The sequence below is a fragment of the Haemaphysalis longicornis genome, unplaced genomic scaffold (assembly GCF_048455015.1).
Source record: "Haemaphysalis longicornis isolate Haplotype H1 unplaced genomic scaffold, Haemaphysalis longicornis Haplotype H1 scaffold_9, whole genome shotgun sequence".
In the NCBI taxonomy this organism is placed as follows: Eukaryota; Metazoa; Arthropoda; class Arachnida; order Ixodida; family Ixodidae; genus Haemaphysalis; species Haemaphysalis longicornis.
This window is the reverse complement of record NW_027526460.1, coordinates 129,617,082-129,635,898: the sequence shown is the minus strand read 5'-3', so window position 1 is coordinate 129,635,898 and position 18,817 is coordinate 129,617,082. Positions and strand designations below refer to the sequence as shown.

The 18,817-nt window shown below is 47.6% G+C and overlaps 1 protein-coding gene across 1 annotated transcript; it reads right to left on the bottom strand.

Annotated features, from left to right (window-relative positions):
• Positions 1–955: 955 nt before the first annotated feature.
• Positions 956–17,483, bottom strand: LOC144153688 (glutathione S-transferase Mu 2-like). Its single transcript, XM_077685361.1, has 4 exons — positions 17,256–17,483; positions 9,615–9,828; positions 5,009–5,200; positions 956–1,267 (listed from the first exon to the last, which is right to left on the bottom strand). The coding sequence occupies exons 1-4, from the start codon at positions 17,348–17,350 to the stop codon at positions 1,076–1,078; spliced, it is 693 nt and encodes a 230-aa protein (XP_077541487.1). The 5' UTR covers positions 17,351–17,483; the 3' UTR covers positions 956–1,075.
• Positions 17,484–18,817: the final 1,334 nt, after the last annotated feature.

Sequence of the window (18,817 nt, the reverse complement as noted above, 5' to 3'; positions counted from 1 at the left end):
GTGAAAGAGTGTTTGCCGTTATGTTTTTACTTACCCTGACTTGGGAAGCGTTCATTTGTTTATTTAGCCTTCGCAAGTGAAGGTCGGTTGTCACTGTATTGTCGCCAGCCAAATTTGGGCAGTGTCGACTACAGAGTCGACACTGGAGTAAAGATGGGTCCAATCACTGCTTACGCCAAATTGTGCAACGCATGCTTCCTTAAGTAAGGAGCTGTTAATATAACTATCTCAGTGCTTGTACTGATTGTGTCAAGAGCTGTTGTCATCATATTATTATTTGCTGTATATTTCTTAAATAATTGTGTTATAACCCACTCCCCTTTGCAATACCTTTGGGTCCTGAGTGTATGTAAATAAATAAATAAATAAATAAATAAATAAATAAATAAATAAATAAATAAATAAATAAATAAAGTCCAGGTCATGTAGGAGTACCTACACGCCGGGTTTCCATATTCGCCCAGGCAAGCAGCGCTCATAACGCTATTGGCTTGCACCCAGAAAAAACGCACATACCCAATGCCAGATCCCGACCTCCTTATCAATAACTACGCGGCACGAATGTAACCGCAATAGCAATACTCGGACTATACATTTCCAAAACCGGTACCGGCTCCAGCACCATCCCCCTACTGCAACGGACGCCAACTCAACTGGCTCAACTCGTCCGTCGTGTAGCCCACCGAGCACACGGCATGCAAGAAAGCAATACGCACTCATTAAACAAGCATTACTCAACGGCCAGCTCATGTTCGCGGCACCATTTCAGACAAGCTTAACAAGCCTTATTCGACAAGCTATTAATACCGCGTTCGCCCTTCCACCCAGTACATATACCCGCAAGCTGCTCCTTTTGGGGTATCCACAATACCTGAAAGCAACTCGTCAAAACCCAGATCAACGTCGTGGCCTTCTAGAGGTATGCCCACGAATACAAACGCTACCTTTGAAGAACTTCGGAAGAACGCTCAAAACGAGGCAACCTTTATTAGCAGAAAAATAACAGCCAGGTTGCACTTCACCCACAATAATAATGCAGAGAACTATCAGTGCCATCAAAGCTTGCGGTAATCCGTCAGCACTCGTCAGCGGGCGGCCTGTGCTGGGTTGCCAGTGCCTTGGCCTGCGGGCTCCAGATGGGCCAGGCCTTGAAACGATCCGAGGCCAGATATTCTCTGAGCCGGGGAAGGCATGCGACTCGCTGGCAGTACTCCTCGAGCTGAGGGTAGCCCTTGCGGAACGTGCTCGGGCCAAGGATCTTCACAACCTGGAAACAGGACAAGGCGGTGTCACAATAAAAAAACATTCAGATTCAGCTAAAAATAGCTCTAATTAGTACACAGTAGCGGAGGCAGCGGAGTTATTTTGCCGTTGCTGAAGCAATGGCAAGTACCGACTAGCTTGATTGCGAAGATGACATTCGCCGTTGAAGGTCGTTAATTTGTCTTGTCCAGACAGAGCGAATGTGCCCGTTTGGACGGGATTACTTTTTTGCAGCGAGCTCCTCATGCATCACTACTTCACATGAGCACGTCTCGAAACCTTCGGCGTTTAGTACGAGGCAAATGTCCGAAGTATAAAGAAGACATAGTTGAAGTGAGGACAGTTACATACACACCCGAGTAGGCTATCTGTTTATATGAATATCGGAACTGTTAAAAATTTACTTCGAAATGCGGTGCAAATAATATTACACAAAATGTCTGCGCCGCTAAAGGTTCTTGTCACGTTTGGCCAGACGGACGCATTCGTGACATTCGTCTTGAACAAACCGAGGGCAAAATATAGGCGACAGAAGAGCGACGAAAAAAAAAACCAAAACAAAAAAAAACCACATGGCCTCGCCAAAAAACATATAGAAGGTGAAAGCAGGCTTGCGGGTGTGTACCATCACATGCTACGATCATAAAAATACATTAAACATTCCGTTCACTTGGGTTCTATTTAGCGGCGTATTTTTCGGAATTAAGAAAGCTCAAGCGATAAAACGCGACATTCGGGTTATTGTTTGACACAAGCCCTGAGGGAAGGGAACAAAGATACAAGGTACGACAAAAAATACGAATCTCAGCCTTAATTGCAAGCAAGGTATAACTGTACCCCAAATATGACTTACCACTTCAACAGAGGGTAGCAGCTTTTGCAGTTAACCGTAAGCTTTAGAATGCAGACAACTGGAAAGTTGTTCGGGATAGGAGAAGGCAGTAGTCGTGATGCTTGGATAGTATTAAGATAATGCTGTCCACAAACAGTTGCATTTGCAGAGAGAGAGAGAGAGAGAATCTTCATTGGAACAAATGTAGTTAAGACTGTGGAGTGGCCACCGGCCTGAGCCTGACTGCGGAAGCGGCAGAGGCAGCGCGGTTCGCCAAGGAGGCTTGGATCCCTGCATTCGAGCCACCCAGCGCCCCTTCCTACACATCACGTAGGGAAATTGCTGAAACGACATGCTGACATGCCGACATGGCCTAAAAGACGGTGGAAAGTACACCAACCGAAGTGGCGTTGGCGGAGGGAAATAATGTGGGATGGGCGTGATTAACCACTGCACGTAACAGAAGGTTGTTCTGTCTGTAAGAGTTTCCGGACGCGTGTTCCAAGAAGTTTCTAAATCGTACATGAACGGGGGAAACACGCAGTGGTCGAGACGGTAGTGTGTGACCAAGTCGCGATAGCTGAGCAGGTTATCTGTACCATATCTGGCACTGTGTGAGCAGAGAAGGCAAGGACCTGCTGGGATAGTGTATTCTTGAGCCGTCGGTCAACTACTGCCACGGCGTACGCGTCATGATGGCGAGAGTCCGCCGCGTTTACACAGGGTCTATGTCCGGCCTTATCGCGAAGCGCATGGAGAGCACCCGCACTCTTTTCTCCCAACGACCCCGCGATGGAAGGGATTCATGTTGCGCGGAATGGGGTGATACTAAAAGGCTGACGTTGGAGCAGGGAATATAGAGTCTAGTACTTGGGATTACAGGGTCGCACAGCTCTAGGCGGCCTTATTATGTGCTTTCCAGCGGGGCTGGCCAAAGCTCACATGGGTCATTGATATGATGGGCTTCCATGAGTTCCTAAGCGTACAGTAGACCCCTGGACGCTGGAGTCGAACGGTAAGTGCGTGCATGAGTACTTGTAACGCCGCCTTATATGCTTTCCTAATGAGGCAGCCTTTTTTTGCCACAGTGCCAGCTGGAGTCGCTCTTCCTCCTTGGGTCCTTCGTGACGTATGGTTACTCGTTGACTGAGACGGATAACTTAGTTTACATGCGATGTAATTTGCGAAGTAAACTGAGTGTTTGCCTTCTGGGGTTATATGGGCAGCCCGAAAACTTCTGTCCTTCCAACGTTGCGACGGTGTTGGTGGCAATGTGAATTTTTGCGGACGTCAGCGCGTTGATCCTATTGACTCACCGGGTAGTTCTGCATAGCTGCGGTGTCTTGCTAGATCGACTAGGGGGATCCTTAGAAGTATTTATTGAAGCTACCTTTTCGGCAGGATTGATGAGCGCGCTTTGAACCAGGCTGCTTGCCGAGACGCTCCTTGTATGCCATCCACTTGTGGCTCCTTCGTGTTACACCTGCTGCGTCTTATATTTCCTTCCTGACCGGTTGTGCTTACGTGATCGGCGGCTTGCTGTCTAGGCCACTTTGGTGCGGTCTTGAAGCTACAGCTTTAAATGTGCATGTGCTTTTCTGTCCTGGTAAACGAAAGGATGGTGTGGCCCTGTGTTTCTTTTGATATTTATTTATGCAGCGCAAAACCCCTGAACTCAAGACAAGTGTTCGGTTATTTCGTGTTCACTTCCATCAGCGGTGGTTCTGTTCCCTTTTTTGCTTTCTTGCTCTTAGTGTTTCGGCTCACTTTCCCCTTCGCTGTTTAGAGCGTGCTGCTTTTGCTGCAACGCGGGCCGCGACGCTCCTAGCGTGAATCACGTGAGCGATCGTGGTTTCGGCACAATAAGCAAACGGGACTTTTGCGAGATACACAAAAGCTTGACAATTCAATTGCCCACACTGTAGAGCAAGAAAATAATAAAACAGAATGCACATTTGCCTTGGTTTTAGTCCGAATAAACGTTCTACATATAACGCGAATGAAGTATTCAATAGAATGCTACCCAATATTTGCGACATATTTCAAGGCAAGGAAAATGGGGAACATGCCGGAAAACCCCTACAATTGACACAAAACAGAGAGTTGTGCGCGTTTCCGCTCTTTAATTGATCTGGCGCATTAGTGCAATAAGACAGTCAGAAAGAAGACGCTTCGCTGAGTCATTACACAATGTTGGGAGTGAAAGGGAAGCGTTGCGCGCATTGCACCGCAGACGCTATCTAAATCCCATGGGAGCGCTTTGTCACCCCCCATACCAGTGTCAGCAGATAAGGTATTAAAGCACCGCCAGTGAGGCACTGGAGCCGGCAACGCCGGCCATTTTGGTGTTTATCAGCGTTGTTATATTGCCGCTTCTACAGTCTCGCCTCTAACTTCGTGCGGGTCGTTTGTTAACAACTCTGCTGAAGATGCAGCAAAACGGCATCTTCGGACACGCTTCTGCTGCTGAAATGCTGTTACACGCGCTATCTTTCATTCGCGTTCGGAACGACGTCAGTCGCGCGGAGCCGCAGAGCAGGGAGGACAAGCTAAGCCTACCAGAGTTCACCGACTAAAACACAAAAACAACAAAATGGCGGCGCCCATGAACCGTCGCAGGGTAAACAAATGTCACGTGATGCGAACTCCCCACTGATCCTGGCGGCGGCATGGAACAATAGCAGAAAAGATTTCCGAAACTCAGAGACCTCATCTATAGTGACCCCACTAGGTACTTCTTACGCAATGAAACGCAGAGCAACGAGTATCGTTATTATAGAACTTAAAGTATGTACACAGGTGCCATCTAAAGCGAGAAATTTAAAAAAAATTATAACAAGGAGCACTTAGAGTTACGCGTAGGCCGACGAGCGTTCCACATTTGTGGGTCTGCAGCTATACAGTTCCACGTACCTGAAGTACCTCGTAGAGCAAGAAGTCGACGTAAGTGGCGGTCTTGCCGGCGCCGAAAGGACCGTACTTGGCGAGGTACGCCTCGAACTGGTGCAGCTTGTCGGCCACGTTGACCAGGAACTGCTTCCGCTTCTCCTCGCTGTAGTCGGGGTCGTAGCAGAGGTAGAGAGTCCCCATCATCACGTCAAAGGCCTGCAACGAGGAAGCAACACTAAAGCATGGTTCATGGACAGGGCTACAGGTGAGTAAAGAGTCTGGGAGCTGATTGCAGGGGAAGGCGATGTTTAGAATTTTTTTAGGTTTTGGAACTCAAGGGCACCGTTTACGTATTCGCTCATTGAATGCCAGCATAATTAACGCACCTGTCAATGATAAAATCACGCCAAATATATGTCTCCGAAGAATTGGCAAGAACAACAAATACACTAAATTCGAGTCCAGGTGGCGCTGGTGCACATACCGACAATTTCCCAATCCCCTCCACACAACCCTGAGGAGCAGGTGGCAAGCAATCGTCTTCCTTAGAGGTTTCGTATTATATTTGTAGCTTTTTTTACAAGGATAACAATGGCCAAAGAGTGCGAAATAAATGAGTGAAGGTGCCTCTCTGATGGTTTCGTATCTAAACTATATTTTATGAAAATGAAGCGGTTGCTAAAAGTTATTATTATATGGGGTACAACAGGGCCCTAACCGAAAGGGGGTTGTAATGGTAGACGTAACATCAATGTTAAAGGTGTCAAAAAGAAAGCACAAGGCCACCCCGCTCTGCAAATGTGGATAACACGGGGAGCTGTAGAGCCCCTGGAGGGTAATACGTATCCGTTTGCCGTACAGAGCCATGGCATAGCACCGCGCAGTAAGAAATTCTGGCTCGTCCCGCGCACTTTTAGCAATACGGCGACAGCCTTTTTAGGAAGGTTCGCAGCAACACATACAGTTCACGTTCATGCTTCGCGACATCTCGAACATTACCAATAACGATCAAGTCGTTCTTGAGTCTCGTTCTCTTACACGCTTCCCGACTGCAAGCTTCCACGTGCGCCGAGAAAGTCTCTCTGAAATTTTGCATACGCAGGCTTGCGCTCGTCCCATTTTTTTGGCAAGGTACCTTCGTCTCTTCGCTGCCTTTCCCCCTTCGCATAAACCGTCTTTCCTTTCGAGTCCGCTGCTTATGGACAGCTGATCGGGCATGCTCTTTGCTGCTGCGTGCCGTCCGTCGCTGCTGAACGCACTCGCGGTAACATTTGCCGCGTTCGGCTTTGCAAACGGCCTGCTTTTTTGCCGAGGCAGCCGAGACCATGATCGCAGCGAGTGCGGAACGATATGTAGCAGGTGTGGTTCCCTAGCTTTTCTCATTCTTCGCTAGGTGTCAGCACATACCTTGTTTGATTTGGCTTCTCCCAGAAGGCGTTCAAACGTTTTCGCCACGTAGATTAAAATACACGAAGTGCGCATATACATGTAACTCCGGTGTAAAACACAAGAAATCTCGAGGGACTCCGGTTACCCGGCAGAGGTCTCACATTTTTTTGACACTCTTTTGACCTGGCTTACACGTGCGGCCGTTCCTATTGCGACGCTGTCCGGAGGCAATATTCGGTTTCCTTGAGGGTACAAGCTGGGCGCTTCCTGTACGGAGCTAGTGCCACCTACTGGTTCCCTTCGAACACTCCTTCTATTGTTTTGAGCGACTTTTAAAAGAGCTCACGCTGTTTGCCCTCAGTGGCTCACTGGGTAAAACCACGGGTTTGGCTGTGTACAGCCTGGGCTCTAACCCCAGAAGTGCCAAACGTTTCCCCAAAAAATCCTAACAATTACGCTTGAATGTTCTCCTAGATCGATTCAAAGCCTTTTTTTCATAAGAAACAGTAATTTTGTAACTTTTATGTCGGTTTCGAGGCGGGGCGCGGCACATCAATGCGTTTAATTAGCGTGCTGCATCGCAACGGCAGTGCCTGGCCTGTACCAACCTCGAAACGGAATATCGCCGTCCGAAGCCTGTTGGGCGGCCACTCTGCGTCTCTGAGGGGTACATGCACCACACTAATAATCCAGGTTCGGGCAAAATTAAGTTATTAATATCATGAGAATGGCACTCTCCGTATGCAACGAGGACGCAACAACGACCCTGCAAACTACTGGCGGGTCGCTGTGAAAAGGACGAACATTTTTCTGAAAATAAATTACAAGTTGTCTGGTTGTGCCAACCACGGAATATCGAATGAAAGCAGCCTCCATGTAAAGAGTTTTTCCATGCATGATTGCGGGTTCGTAAAGCTAAGCTAGACTGTGCAAACTGTCGGGTATGCGCAGTAGTGTAGGCTTAATGTGGCACTTTGATGTCTTGCGTATCTGGGCCGGCCTCGTCGTAGGACTATAGAGACGTAAGTTCTGATGAAATTTTGAGGGGTGTGAAAGAAACAACTATTCTTGCATGCTTTTTTTTCCAGAAAAATATAAAAAACTGAGTAAAGACGAGTCCCCACAGATCTATAAAAACTCAATATACTTCTTTAGGCGAAAGCAGTAGATGTCTCATCAAACGTGATAAGTGACTGTTGTTGCTGGCGGCTACACGAATCAAACCAAATTGCTGCCGCTGTAAAATGAAAATACCGTAATTACCCGATTTTAACGCACCCCCGATCTAACGCGCACCCTATTTTCCTGGCAAAAAAACCGAAAAAACTTGCACTTCCGATTTTAACGGGCACGGAACTTTGTGAGCAAGAAAAACGAATGCGAGATAAACGGGCGATTTATTTCTCGAAGTAATCTCACCCATCTCCCTCCTCGCCGCTCTCCGCTGGCCACAACATCACGTCCTTAGTGCCGTCAAGCGCGTTCGCGATGCCACACTTCATAACGAACGTTCAACCATGACCGATGGGATCGTGGCCCACGCCTCGCACGCCCATCCTGCGAAATTCTCCAGAGGCGCACGCTTCAGCCGATCACTCGTTTTGAACGCGCGAGAGCCGCTGCTGCCATTGCTGTTATCAAGTGCGCAAGTGGAACAATTTGACGATTTGTGTAAACACCGATAGAGAAGCCTGGGTGCCTATGCTTCCGGCGTCCGAAAAATCGTTGCTAAAAGCTTTGGTGCCATCTTGAGATGGCGATGGGCGAGACGAAATTTCCGTTGTTTCGGCAGTTTCGGTTTCGTATCCGATTCTAACGCGCATACGATTTTTCGACCTATTTTTCCGGAAAAAAGGTGCGCGTTAGAATCGGGTAATTACGGTAAGTAAATAAAATACACATTTAACTTATTTCGATTCGCATGTGATTTGAACGCGGGTCGCCAGAGCTGCAGCCAAGTGTGGTAACTACAGCGCTAACCCAGTACTGTGTCAGCATGGAACAAGAATTATCCGGATTCGTGCCGCATGGCAGATGAACGTGATGACACCGCAAACACAATGCAGCAAGTGGGGAAACCTTCGATAACCGCTGGCTTCCCCCTCAAAATGAAGTAAGTGACTTAAGTGCCCGATGAATTTTTTTCGTTAACACTGAAAAGAATAATTGTTAGATGCTGAATCACAAACGTCCCAGCAGAGCCTGCGATCTCAAATCTGCACATGATTTCATGACAAGGCATTGATTTCAGACAGCATTTCCGTCACTGCAGATTTGTCGCACCGCAACAGTATTCCCAGGATGACTTTTTTTTGCGGTGTTATCCTGGTTAAAAAAGGAAGAAAGACAGCTTTTCCGTTCTAAAGTTTTGTATGTTTTTTTTTTCAACCAGTCACCTCTACGTTGGAAGGGAGCTGAGGGACGTTTAGTTCCTTGGAGTTGTTACAACCATGCCTCTCGTGCTACGAAAGTCTTCTTGGCGTACCTAAAAGACATAATTCTTGATCACACCTTGTAAATAGTTAGCAGCATATGTGCACCTCATCCTCATTACAATCATCATCGTCACCGCATTCATCTGGCGCAGCAAGCCAAGCAGATCAGGACGGGTTTCATCACCAGCTTCATTAGCGAACGCTCTCTCTCTCTCTCTCCCTCTCTCTCTCTCTCTCTCTCTCTCTCTCTCTCTCTCTCTCTCTCTCTCTCTCTCTCTCTCTCTCTCTCTCTCTCTCTCTCTCCAAACCACTGCAGGCCGCCTGATCAAGTCACAGAACACGTCTGTTGAACGGCCCAGTTAAACCAGAAATTTGAATCAAAGTAGAGCACTCGTAGCGGGGTATACGAAAAGCACCATCGGTGGCTATTTCAGCTATGGTCGCCGGAGACGCTCTTGTCCAACACTGTTAATCACAACTCACACCCGCGATGATAGCGAGACGCTTGCTTTGTATACACCCCGCGCTCTTCTCTTTTAAACTTAAAAGGTCGCTCTTTGATTGCGATGTTGACAAAATTCAGTACCTTTTCTTATGCGGGTGAGCGACCGTCCGCTGACTTAGCGCTTCTGTAGCTGCCCCCGAGTGGTAACCTGTACCTATTTGGAGTTGAGCCTGTCATCCCTGCCACATCCGTTAGAAGCGCTACCTGCGATAAGTGCGAGCCACCAAAAGTAACGGCGGCGCCCGCAACCGCATGCGCAGCTAGAGGTCGTGGTTCGGTTACGTCCGAGGCCCGAACGCACCGTGAGCTGGAGAATGTCGACGCGGAGCTGCGTGGCCTCGTCTTTGGGGGCGAGTCCGTGCTTTCGACCGAGGTACTGCAGGATGGCCATGCTCTGCGTCAGCTTCACGTCTCCCTCGATGTAGTACGGCACGTTGGGGAAGTCCAGGCCCAGCTTGTGCTTCTCGGACAGCCACGCGTCCCGCCTGAATTCGGGGGCACTGCCGAAGCCGTACCTGCGGCAGGCGGGGACACGGAGTGAAACGCCACGCGCTGATTTGCGTACATTTCCCTGGCGATGTCGGCCCCAACAGACATCATGATTTGAAATCACAACTGCCGGCTAAATCATAAACGTTGCGGCGCTAAATCCCGGGCCGGGAAACCATTAAAGTGCATGCGTTCTGTCGACAGTGCTGGACGACGCTTTGACGCGAACGGTCAATCCCCGAACAGTGTGTTTAAATAAGAGGGGTGCGTCTGCTCTAGGACCGAACTCTCCTCCACAACAAACTTCATAAACACTGCTCGGCACGCTTCCACATCCACTGACAGTGCGTGCCATCGCCTACCCAAGTTTACTTGTTCGTGTGAAGCAACAGGTGACCAGACCTAAAGGAACTGGTGTGTGCGTTAATTTACGACCCCGAAATTTACGCTGGTGTGCCCGGCCAAGTCTGTGTTGTAACACGAAGAGTAGTTTTAAATGCAGAGCATCTCAGTAACTTACGATGTCACCCGCGTTGATGTCCGTAGTCGTAGTCCGCACCCCTCCCCCTACACTATATAAAAAAAAAGATACTATCCGGCGCCTGGTTTCGATCCCTCGACCCTGCGGGCGGAACGCAATGTACATGGTGCTCTACCCACTGCGCCACAAAGCCGACACAGAATGGGAGGCTACGAACGCGCCTTATATCCTTGACTCATTCAAACTACGTCAAGAAGCTGCTGATACAACGCATTCGCTACCACCTACTCCCCAAACACTAAACGTTAACGCAATACACCCACCCCCTATGCGATGCATTTACTCGAGTCCCCCTCGCGGGGAGATGGCCCCATTTTTTTTTATTTCGGCTTGGTGTGGGTTACGAACAAATTGCTTCTGAAATTGAACACGATCTCATGGATTAGTTGATCACTCAATCGGTTGCGTCGGTGTATAAACACAAACACCTGAGAAATATTCAGCGTGTGACAGCGGTTTTTTAAAGGGTGCGTGACACAAACATGCTGAAGTTGAAATCATTTGAGAAGGAAGTTTGCCACAAATTTTCCCGCCATTTTTTCGCGGGGCTACCTTGGTTGCCAGAGCAGGACTGTCCTCTGTTGATGAGCTCGCATCATACATTCGCGGGTACTACGAACGTATTGGGGCCCATAAAGGCCGCGGATCTGTCAGCCCTCTTAGATTACAAACCCTTGCGCGCTCGAGTCGCGGGCTCGGGCTCGAGCCCGGGTTTGTTTTGTTTTTTCGCTTCGTCCCCACGGGAGCTACAGCAAACTTATGGGGCCCGTAAAGGTGGTCCGTAAAGAGGATGGCAGTCCTGGTCTGGCAACCATGGTAGCCCCGCGAAAAAATGGCGGGAAAATTTCCGGGTACGCCAGCCGAAATGCAGATCCGCGGCCTTTAAGGGCCCCAATATTTTTTAAAGTACCCACCAATGTATGACGCGAGGTAATCAACAGAGAGCAGTCCTGGTCTGGCAACCAAGGTAGCCCCGCGAAAAAATGGCGGGAAAATTTGCGGGTGCGCCAGCCGAAATGCTACCAGTTTGTCTACAGCACCGCAGGAAAAGGCGCTTGTTGAAATATGCGGGTAGCATTGGCGTTGGTGAACCTGGCCCGGGACATTCTCGACGCTTAATGTTGCGTTGGAATAAAGTTTTTTCCTCCTCCTCCTCCTTTCTTTTCAGGCTTGTTGACCTCTTTCTACGTGCCGTAACGGCATAACCGTTTACGTCACTGGCACTATTTCTGAAACGAAGCTTTGTGCTGGCCATCACTGCAACGAGTCTCAGTAATGGCCTGTTAACAGAGTTGGCTTATGTAACGCTATAACACTGCGAATGCCTCTTTGCCCGCCTTCTATTCCCTCTAGAAATCTTATATCTTGTAAAACATTCAAATCCAGTTTTTCTGCTTTTGATTTTTGTTCCCAGATTGGAGATTTCATCACTTGAATTCCCGAACGTATTTCCCTCATTTCCTGCTGCTGTACGCGAAGGCTTGTACATGCACAGCGAATTACCCGTGACATGCTGAGGCAGATTTTCAAAGTCGTGGTCAATTTTTCTTACGCGCCCTCTACATATTGGCTGGAACAAAACATACACGATTAAAGCTTAATCGATAAATGCGCAGGTTAACTGATCTATCGCCCACTTATAGTTTATATTGGAAATATACGAACAAACCGATTTGGTTTTGAACTTCGAATTTCCTTCCCTTACATTTTCCCAGCAGGCCAAGAGCCATCCCAATCTCAATAACTGTCTTTTTTTCTTCCTTCCTTAAACTTAGAATTGCTGCTCACTAAACGGAAAACAATGGCGCATATATCTGCTCCTTTCGTTGCAAGTGTCGACGAAAGACAATGGTCGACTGGCGCCAGGCCAAGTCAACGCCTCCCTTCTCTTTCCCGCTCACCTCTCATGCTGTACCTCTCCCGTCTCGTTCCTCCCAAAATAACACGCTAGATGCTTGCTCAAGTCAATTTAAATTTACCGCGTTCCTCTGCTTCAAGTCGGTTGCCTCGATGCCAGAGCTGCCGTACGGCGGAGACGAGCGTGAATCGATGCACCCTACTACATCGTTTATAGAACCACGTTCTCTGATCGACAAATAAAATATTTATTCTCTCTCTCTCTCTCTTTCTCTGCCCTACTTCACGAGTGTTCCTAGCGGAACGTGGAAACTATCTAGTGTAACCTTTCATTGCTGTTGCCGTATGATCTCTTAAATACCGCTAGGAGCGCGGGCAACAGCAGGCGACGGTTTTCTGCAGTTGATGTAGTATTTCATTTACAATCGTAAATACCAAGCATCCATAAATTTTAAACAAAGGAACACTGCAAATATCACTTATGTATTGATTTTCTGCCTTAAGTTTTCGTAATGTCTTAACAACGTGTGGGTTCGAGCTAGTTGGTAATCCATGGTACGAATCTCAAGCGCGAAAATGTAGATACTGCGCACATACTCTGGTTTCGTACACTGCGCACATACTGTATTCTTTATGTGTTCTTGTTAGCACCGTCGCGTCCATATATTTTAGTTTGTAAATAAAATTTCAATTGGAAGTTAGCGCTTGTCTTTGGCCCATTCGTCCCCTGTCAACATTTTCGCGCTTGAAATTCGTAGCGCAATGTGTTCTAATTGTTCAACAATGTTGACAAATATGAACATTGACATCGGACTTAGACATTCGGATTTGACTGTGGGTATATAAGAATATTCCGCAGAATCAGTATCACTTTGGCCGGGTGGCAGAATCAAGTCACAGACAGACAGACAGACAGACAGACAGACAGACAGACAGACAGACAGACAGACAGACAGACATAAAGACAGACCAAAATTTCCGCGTTTAAGGAGCCCAAGAAAGACTATAGTATTTAAAAGGGGCAAGACAGTGGAACACGTTACCGTGTCATTCCTCTCTCTACGATGACATGACACCCAGCACAACCACAGCTATGAAGAGTTGAGCACGCTTTCATTTTGAGCGATAATGTATGCCCTTCAGCGCCGGCGCCCTTTCACGCCAAGGTACTGTACTGGGTCGTCTTTGACGTCATAATATTTTAGGACACATTGCGTACGGTCGGCGGCGACGTTTTGCTGACTGGTTTTCACGCTTGATTGATTGATTGATTGATTTATTGATTGATTGATTGATTGATTGATTGATTGATTGATTGATTGATTGATTGATTGATTGATTGATTGATTGATTGATTGATTGATTGATTGATTGATTGATTGATTCATTCATTCATTCATTCATTCATTCATTCATTCATTCATTGCGAGGTTTAAATCGGAGGCACCGAACAAACAATGAGGCGCGCAGTAGTGCAGATCTCCGGATTAATTCTGACCACCCAGAGATCTTTAACGTGTGCCGAAATCTCCAACACACGGGCGTTTTCTTTTTTCGCCTGCTCTATCGGAAAAGCGGCGACCGCGCTATAATTATTCAAAACTGCAACACGAAATCAGAGAAAGACACCACAGTAGCTCGTCTTCTTTAACTTTCTTCTCTCCAGGTCTGATGTATGATATATAGAAATTAACAGCCGCCCTACCGCGATGGAAATGAATAATAGCGATGTGCATGGTTGCGGAATAGCTACCGCCACCCTAACGCGCCTGCATACTACAAGGACGCCGGCCACGAGAAATATTCAAGCAGGCCAAACTTTATTTAGTTTATTAGGGCTTCAAAATTGCTTTACAGGTGGTTTGTAACCAATGTTCTTTGCGTGCATGCGACACTGATACTTTCGGCGAAGAGAAGAGTTTGATATGCAGATTTGCTCACTCAGGTTCACCAAGGAGGCTCTTGGGAACGACTTACTGTGGCTGGACGTCGAATGCATACTCGATTGCTTTGAAATAAGGCAACCGATCATTCACCGCCAACGCCCTCCACACAATCGAGCCAATACGCAAGATTCTCGCCCCTTTATCAAGCCACGAAAGGCTCACGGGATATCTCGTGTTAATTCTGTTCCTCAAAGTGGGATATCCAGGTAAGCGCATATCTGTCGCACATGCGGTTTAATAGAGAATATAGTGCTTTCGAGTTATCCAGCCCAAAGCGCACGCGCTTGCGCAATCGCATGCCCTAATTCCGAAGCTTGGCGTTATCGGCAGTGTTTGCAGCAGACAGCAAGTACAGTATCCGACAGGCTGCAGGGAAATGTGTGTAGGTGGGCCTGCACCGGATGCCACGGAGTCGCCGACCTGTCCTATACGGCACAAGCAGGCTCCGGTTCAGCAACTAGTGGCACATGCAGCGGAACGTGCGGCAGAAAAAAAAAAACATTACTATTCCAGACCGGTGGCGTCGAATTTCCGCTTACGGAGCAATGTGTCTGCATCGCGCAATGAACATTTCAGTGCAGACTGTCGTTTAAGCGCCGTTTACCGTATTTGCGCGATTTTAATGCCCACCTTTTTTTTACAAAGAGTCGCCTTCAAATTTGTGCGCGCGTTACAATCTGGCTCAAAACCAAAAACGGCTTCAAAGTGGCCAGCAGCATTGCTACAAACACGACTCCGGCCAAAATCCAGTTCAATTAAAAAAAGTTCGTCAACATCACATAAGTAACTCTTGGTGCACCCATTCCTGAAAGACCAAGGCACTTTAAATCGCACACACACATTCGAAATTTCTCCAGTTTTAATGCCAACAGGAACTGGATACTCAAGTTTATGACGCTCAAGGGATGTTTTCCGCTACATTTTCATTCGTCAAATAAAGTGCCCTGTTCCAAGTACGAGATCTGCGGGGTAGAAACGGTGCCAAAGTATTTCTTTTATTTTTTCTACCTAATCTTTCCAGCGCGTTAGAATCGGGGCGTGTTAAAATCGTGCAAATACAGTATATGGTTAGGGTCCCGACACCTACGTGCTTTTTATGTCCGCGAGCGGAAACTGCCGGCGCCCCACGTGTCTTCAAAACACGAGGCGCTGTAAAACGAACATCCCGTGGTGCGTGTTTTATTGGCCCGCGTTCACCACCAAAAGCATGCGCAGTCCAAAGCATAAATTTGAACGTTATTTTTATACATTTCCTCCTTGGATATGAATTTGGAATGGATTAGTTATCAACAGCACCATTTTTAAGGTCAGTCTTGTCAAAACAAAAGTGCGTGCGTTTATGTGAATGCGTCTTACTTAGGGATGACAACCGTCATCTCTCAAGACAAATAAAACTTGTGATACTCTTCACCTAAACTTTCTGCAACCTCTTTGTAATTGGCTAAAAAGCTTCGCAACTCCTACACCTGTCCCAGAATGGAATATCTCGCGTATTTTTTAAGCCATACTATTGTAAAGAGGTTTCTTCAACCGTTCCAAATAAATTGGTAAAGAGAGCAGAGCAAATAAAGAGAGCATTTAGTACTTTAGAAAGAGCAAGTGATTCGTACGGTGCGCTACAAATCACTATCTGAAGGCAAAGGCTTCGATTGTATTGCTCTTGCAAAGTGTCAGCGGGGAGGCGAAGGGCGGGGGTTTGGGAGTGGAGAGAGGGTTACGTGGCAGTGGCGGCAAGGAACTTCCAATCGAAGCGAAGGAGACAGATGCGGGGCCAATTGTTTTGGCGTTGTTATAGCTTCGACATCTCTTCTGGTGGATCGCCACAGCCCCCTTCGGCTGTGCTGCTAGCGTAAATCACGCGATTTAGACCGGTTATGTGACCCCTATGCATTAAGAGACGCGCTGAAAGGAATGCTCCAAAATAATTCACCTTTAAATTTGGTTTACACAAATCGCTACCCCCGCTTTGCGCAAAGCCTTCGATGGCATCACGCCGGGAAACAATATAACGCGAGACTTGCGCCTCTTTTCCAAATCGCAGCAGAATGTTCTGCGAAGCTAGTTACTGTGACTAGACTCTTTCAATCTCTAGCAACCGGCTCTAACTCCTTCTAGCGCACTGCACATCACTCACAATCAACCAATATTTGAAACTCGATGCGACGGTATCACGCAAATATTCTACGCCCTTCGTAACAAAAATGCGTTATGACACTTTGCAGTGCTGGCATTAAGATGTCCCCTTCGCAAACCAGAATTAAGCAAGCCCTGCCTTTTAAAATTTTCCCGTACTCCATCGGCTCTGCCTTCTTTCTCTGCAGTTCGAATTCTGCACCGCTTCAGATCTTTCAGGAAAGTGGGTAATGATGGTGGGAATGTCGTAGATATAAGCTTCAAAATGTGGTGAAAATGCGGCCTCCGCAACTTTACCGAAACGGACTTAACCTACAGCTCTCACACTGCGCCCGTACACCAAACCCGGCATTACGCGTGTTCCCCACCAAAATAAACTTCGCGCATCGATTAGTTCTTGCAGGGCCACGGGAAACATCCGTACAAGCACCTAAAGCGCTACATTTAGTTTCTTCTTGTTCAGTCGCAATTGACTCATGGACTTCAAACAACACCCAAATTGCCTGAACATTTTCTCAGTGTTCTATACACTTTCACTGGTGCCTATCAGCTGAGCGAAAATGCACGTTTAGTAATTTCCCCATGGAGAATTTTCCACCGCGAAACTTTCTCTCACATCACCCATTACAAGCCCACTTTTCCCTCAAAATTTAAACTCGACGCCTGATTTTTCTATTCTAGGGTGCTGCAAAGCACGCGTACAGCTTTTTGAAGGCTTTTAGTGGACCCAACAGCTTCTCTTCAAATGTACCATCCGACCACTGAGCAGGCGGAGGAAGTAAAGTACGAGGGCCGAGCTGTACTGCAGCCATTCTCGACGTTTCGTGACACCAGCTACGAAATTTTTTGACTCCACAAAAAAACACCGCCATGTTTTACGATCCCGATCAGCGCAGCACTTCCTGCCCGGCGTGCGCCTTTTTTGAAGTGTGCTACGGAACAGCGTGACGATATGCAAAACCAGAAGGACGAATACCTTTTATCCTCGTAGGGGACTCCAGCGTACTCCAGAAGGTAGCGAATGAGCTGGCCAAGGCCTCGGATGTCCCAGTACCCCAGCACGGGAGCCATGGCAGCTTAGTCTAACTGAAGAGCTTCTGACAGCGCCCACTTGTGGAACTCTCCGGTCGCTTCGCTGGCTTCGCTCTCGCTGTACTCTTCAAACTAACAGCCAACGCGCTCAATGTGGCGCACTTTACCGGATAGCGCTTTTTTGTTGCTTTCGTGCTGACAGGAACGACTCCGTGCGGCAGCTGCTCGTCTGCCTGCTGGCGGGGGAGGAGGCGGGAAAAGGACTAAACTTTATTGCAGAACATGTCACGTGCGAAACAGGCTTAATGAGAGGGGCTCCCGCCTCTTCACATGATTCTACTCCTACTGACTCCTTCCCCATTGCTCATTCGGGTAAAAGGTGGGGATAACAGGAGAAAATTGGGAAAAGTTTGGGAAAGGGAAAATTGGGAATTGAGAATGGATGTTCCTGGTTGAAAGTGCGTTCCCCCACCGTGCGAGAACAATACCTACACTTTATATATCTATAAAGAGACACGCAATCAAGACAAACGAACTGGTTCTAACCAGCTGGTCTACGTAGTGGACATTTCGCGCCTATTTGTGGACTGTACGTGTCATTATTGATTCTGGCCTCCTCAGCTGCCCCACAGTGGCCCGTCGCCCTCCCAGGATCTGTTCTGATCTGGTGGACGTTTATCATGCTATTGGTTGTGAACTTTCCTCGGGAGCAGCGAGAAAATGGACGTTAATAGGTCATTTTCGAAAAAGGTTTATTTTAGAACGTGTGTTAAAGTTTAGAATGAAGCCGTTATCAATTATCTCCTGTGCCTTGGAATAAAATGTTTACATGGCCTTTCGCAGCCTGTTAGTGAGGAGGGCCTGTTTTCTAGTCACCGGATGGCACCTCATTTCCATTATAATTGTCTCCCTAATCGTATTATTTGTTTCTTTTACTATACCTCCTCTTTTACTATACTACACTTCCCAGCGGAAAAAAATTGTGTGTACGTCACAAAATCTATTCTGGATACCCCAGCAACTGAATATGACTATAGCACTTTCGTATGCATTTTTCCCCTCCACTTGCAATGATCTTTTATAGTTACGTGGCAATCACAAATGAAGCAATCCCACACAGTGCACACCACTGGATGTCAAGACGTTGTGCTGCTAGGCATGAGGTGGCGAATTCGATACTCAGTCGCACGAGGTTTCCTTAATTAAAACCGCTAGAATGCAGTGTACAACTGGGAACTTTTGACAACGGGGTATTTTTTCTGTATCTCCACCAGTTCCGGTTCTGTTGCTGGCGAGTTCGAAACGTAAGAGTATGGAGAGTATGATATGCCGGTGATTACCGACGCTTCGACGCCCCCCCCCCCTCCCCCCCCCCCCCTCCCCCCTTCCTCTTGGGCCTCCACTGCTGCGCTCGAACCATCGGGGTCTCGGCAGTACCCTGCGTAATGACGCTTCCACCAAGCGGAGGTGACTCTCCACCACTTGTGCAGGGAGCCCTCACATTGC

What these genes read in the sequence shown, in the direction of transcription:
- LOC144153688 (XM_077685361.1), bottom strand. Translation starts at nt 17,350, where the DNA reads ATGGCTCCCGTGCTGGGGTACTGGGACATCCGAGGCCTTGGCCAGCTC. An exon ending in TCGACATTCTCCAGCTCACG is followed by an intron (nt 5,201 to 9,614) that starts GTGCGTTCGGGC and finishes TCCTCGTTGCAG; the next exon opens with GCCTTTGACGTGATGATGGG. An exon ending in TGCTCTACGAGGTACTTCAG is followed by an intron (nt 1,268 to 5,008) that starts GTACGTGGAACT and finishes TCCTGTTTCCAG; the next exon opens with GTTGTGAAGATCCTTGGCCC.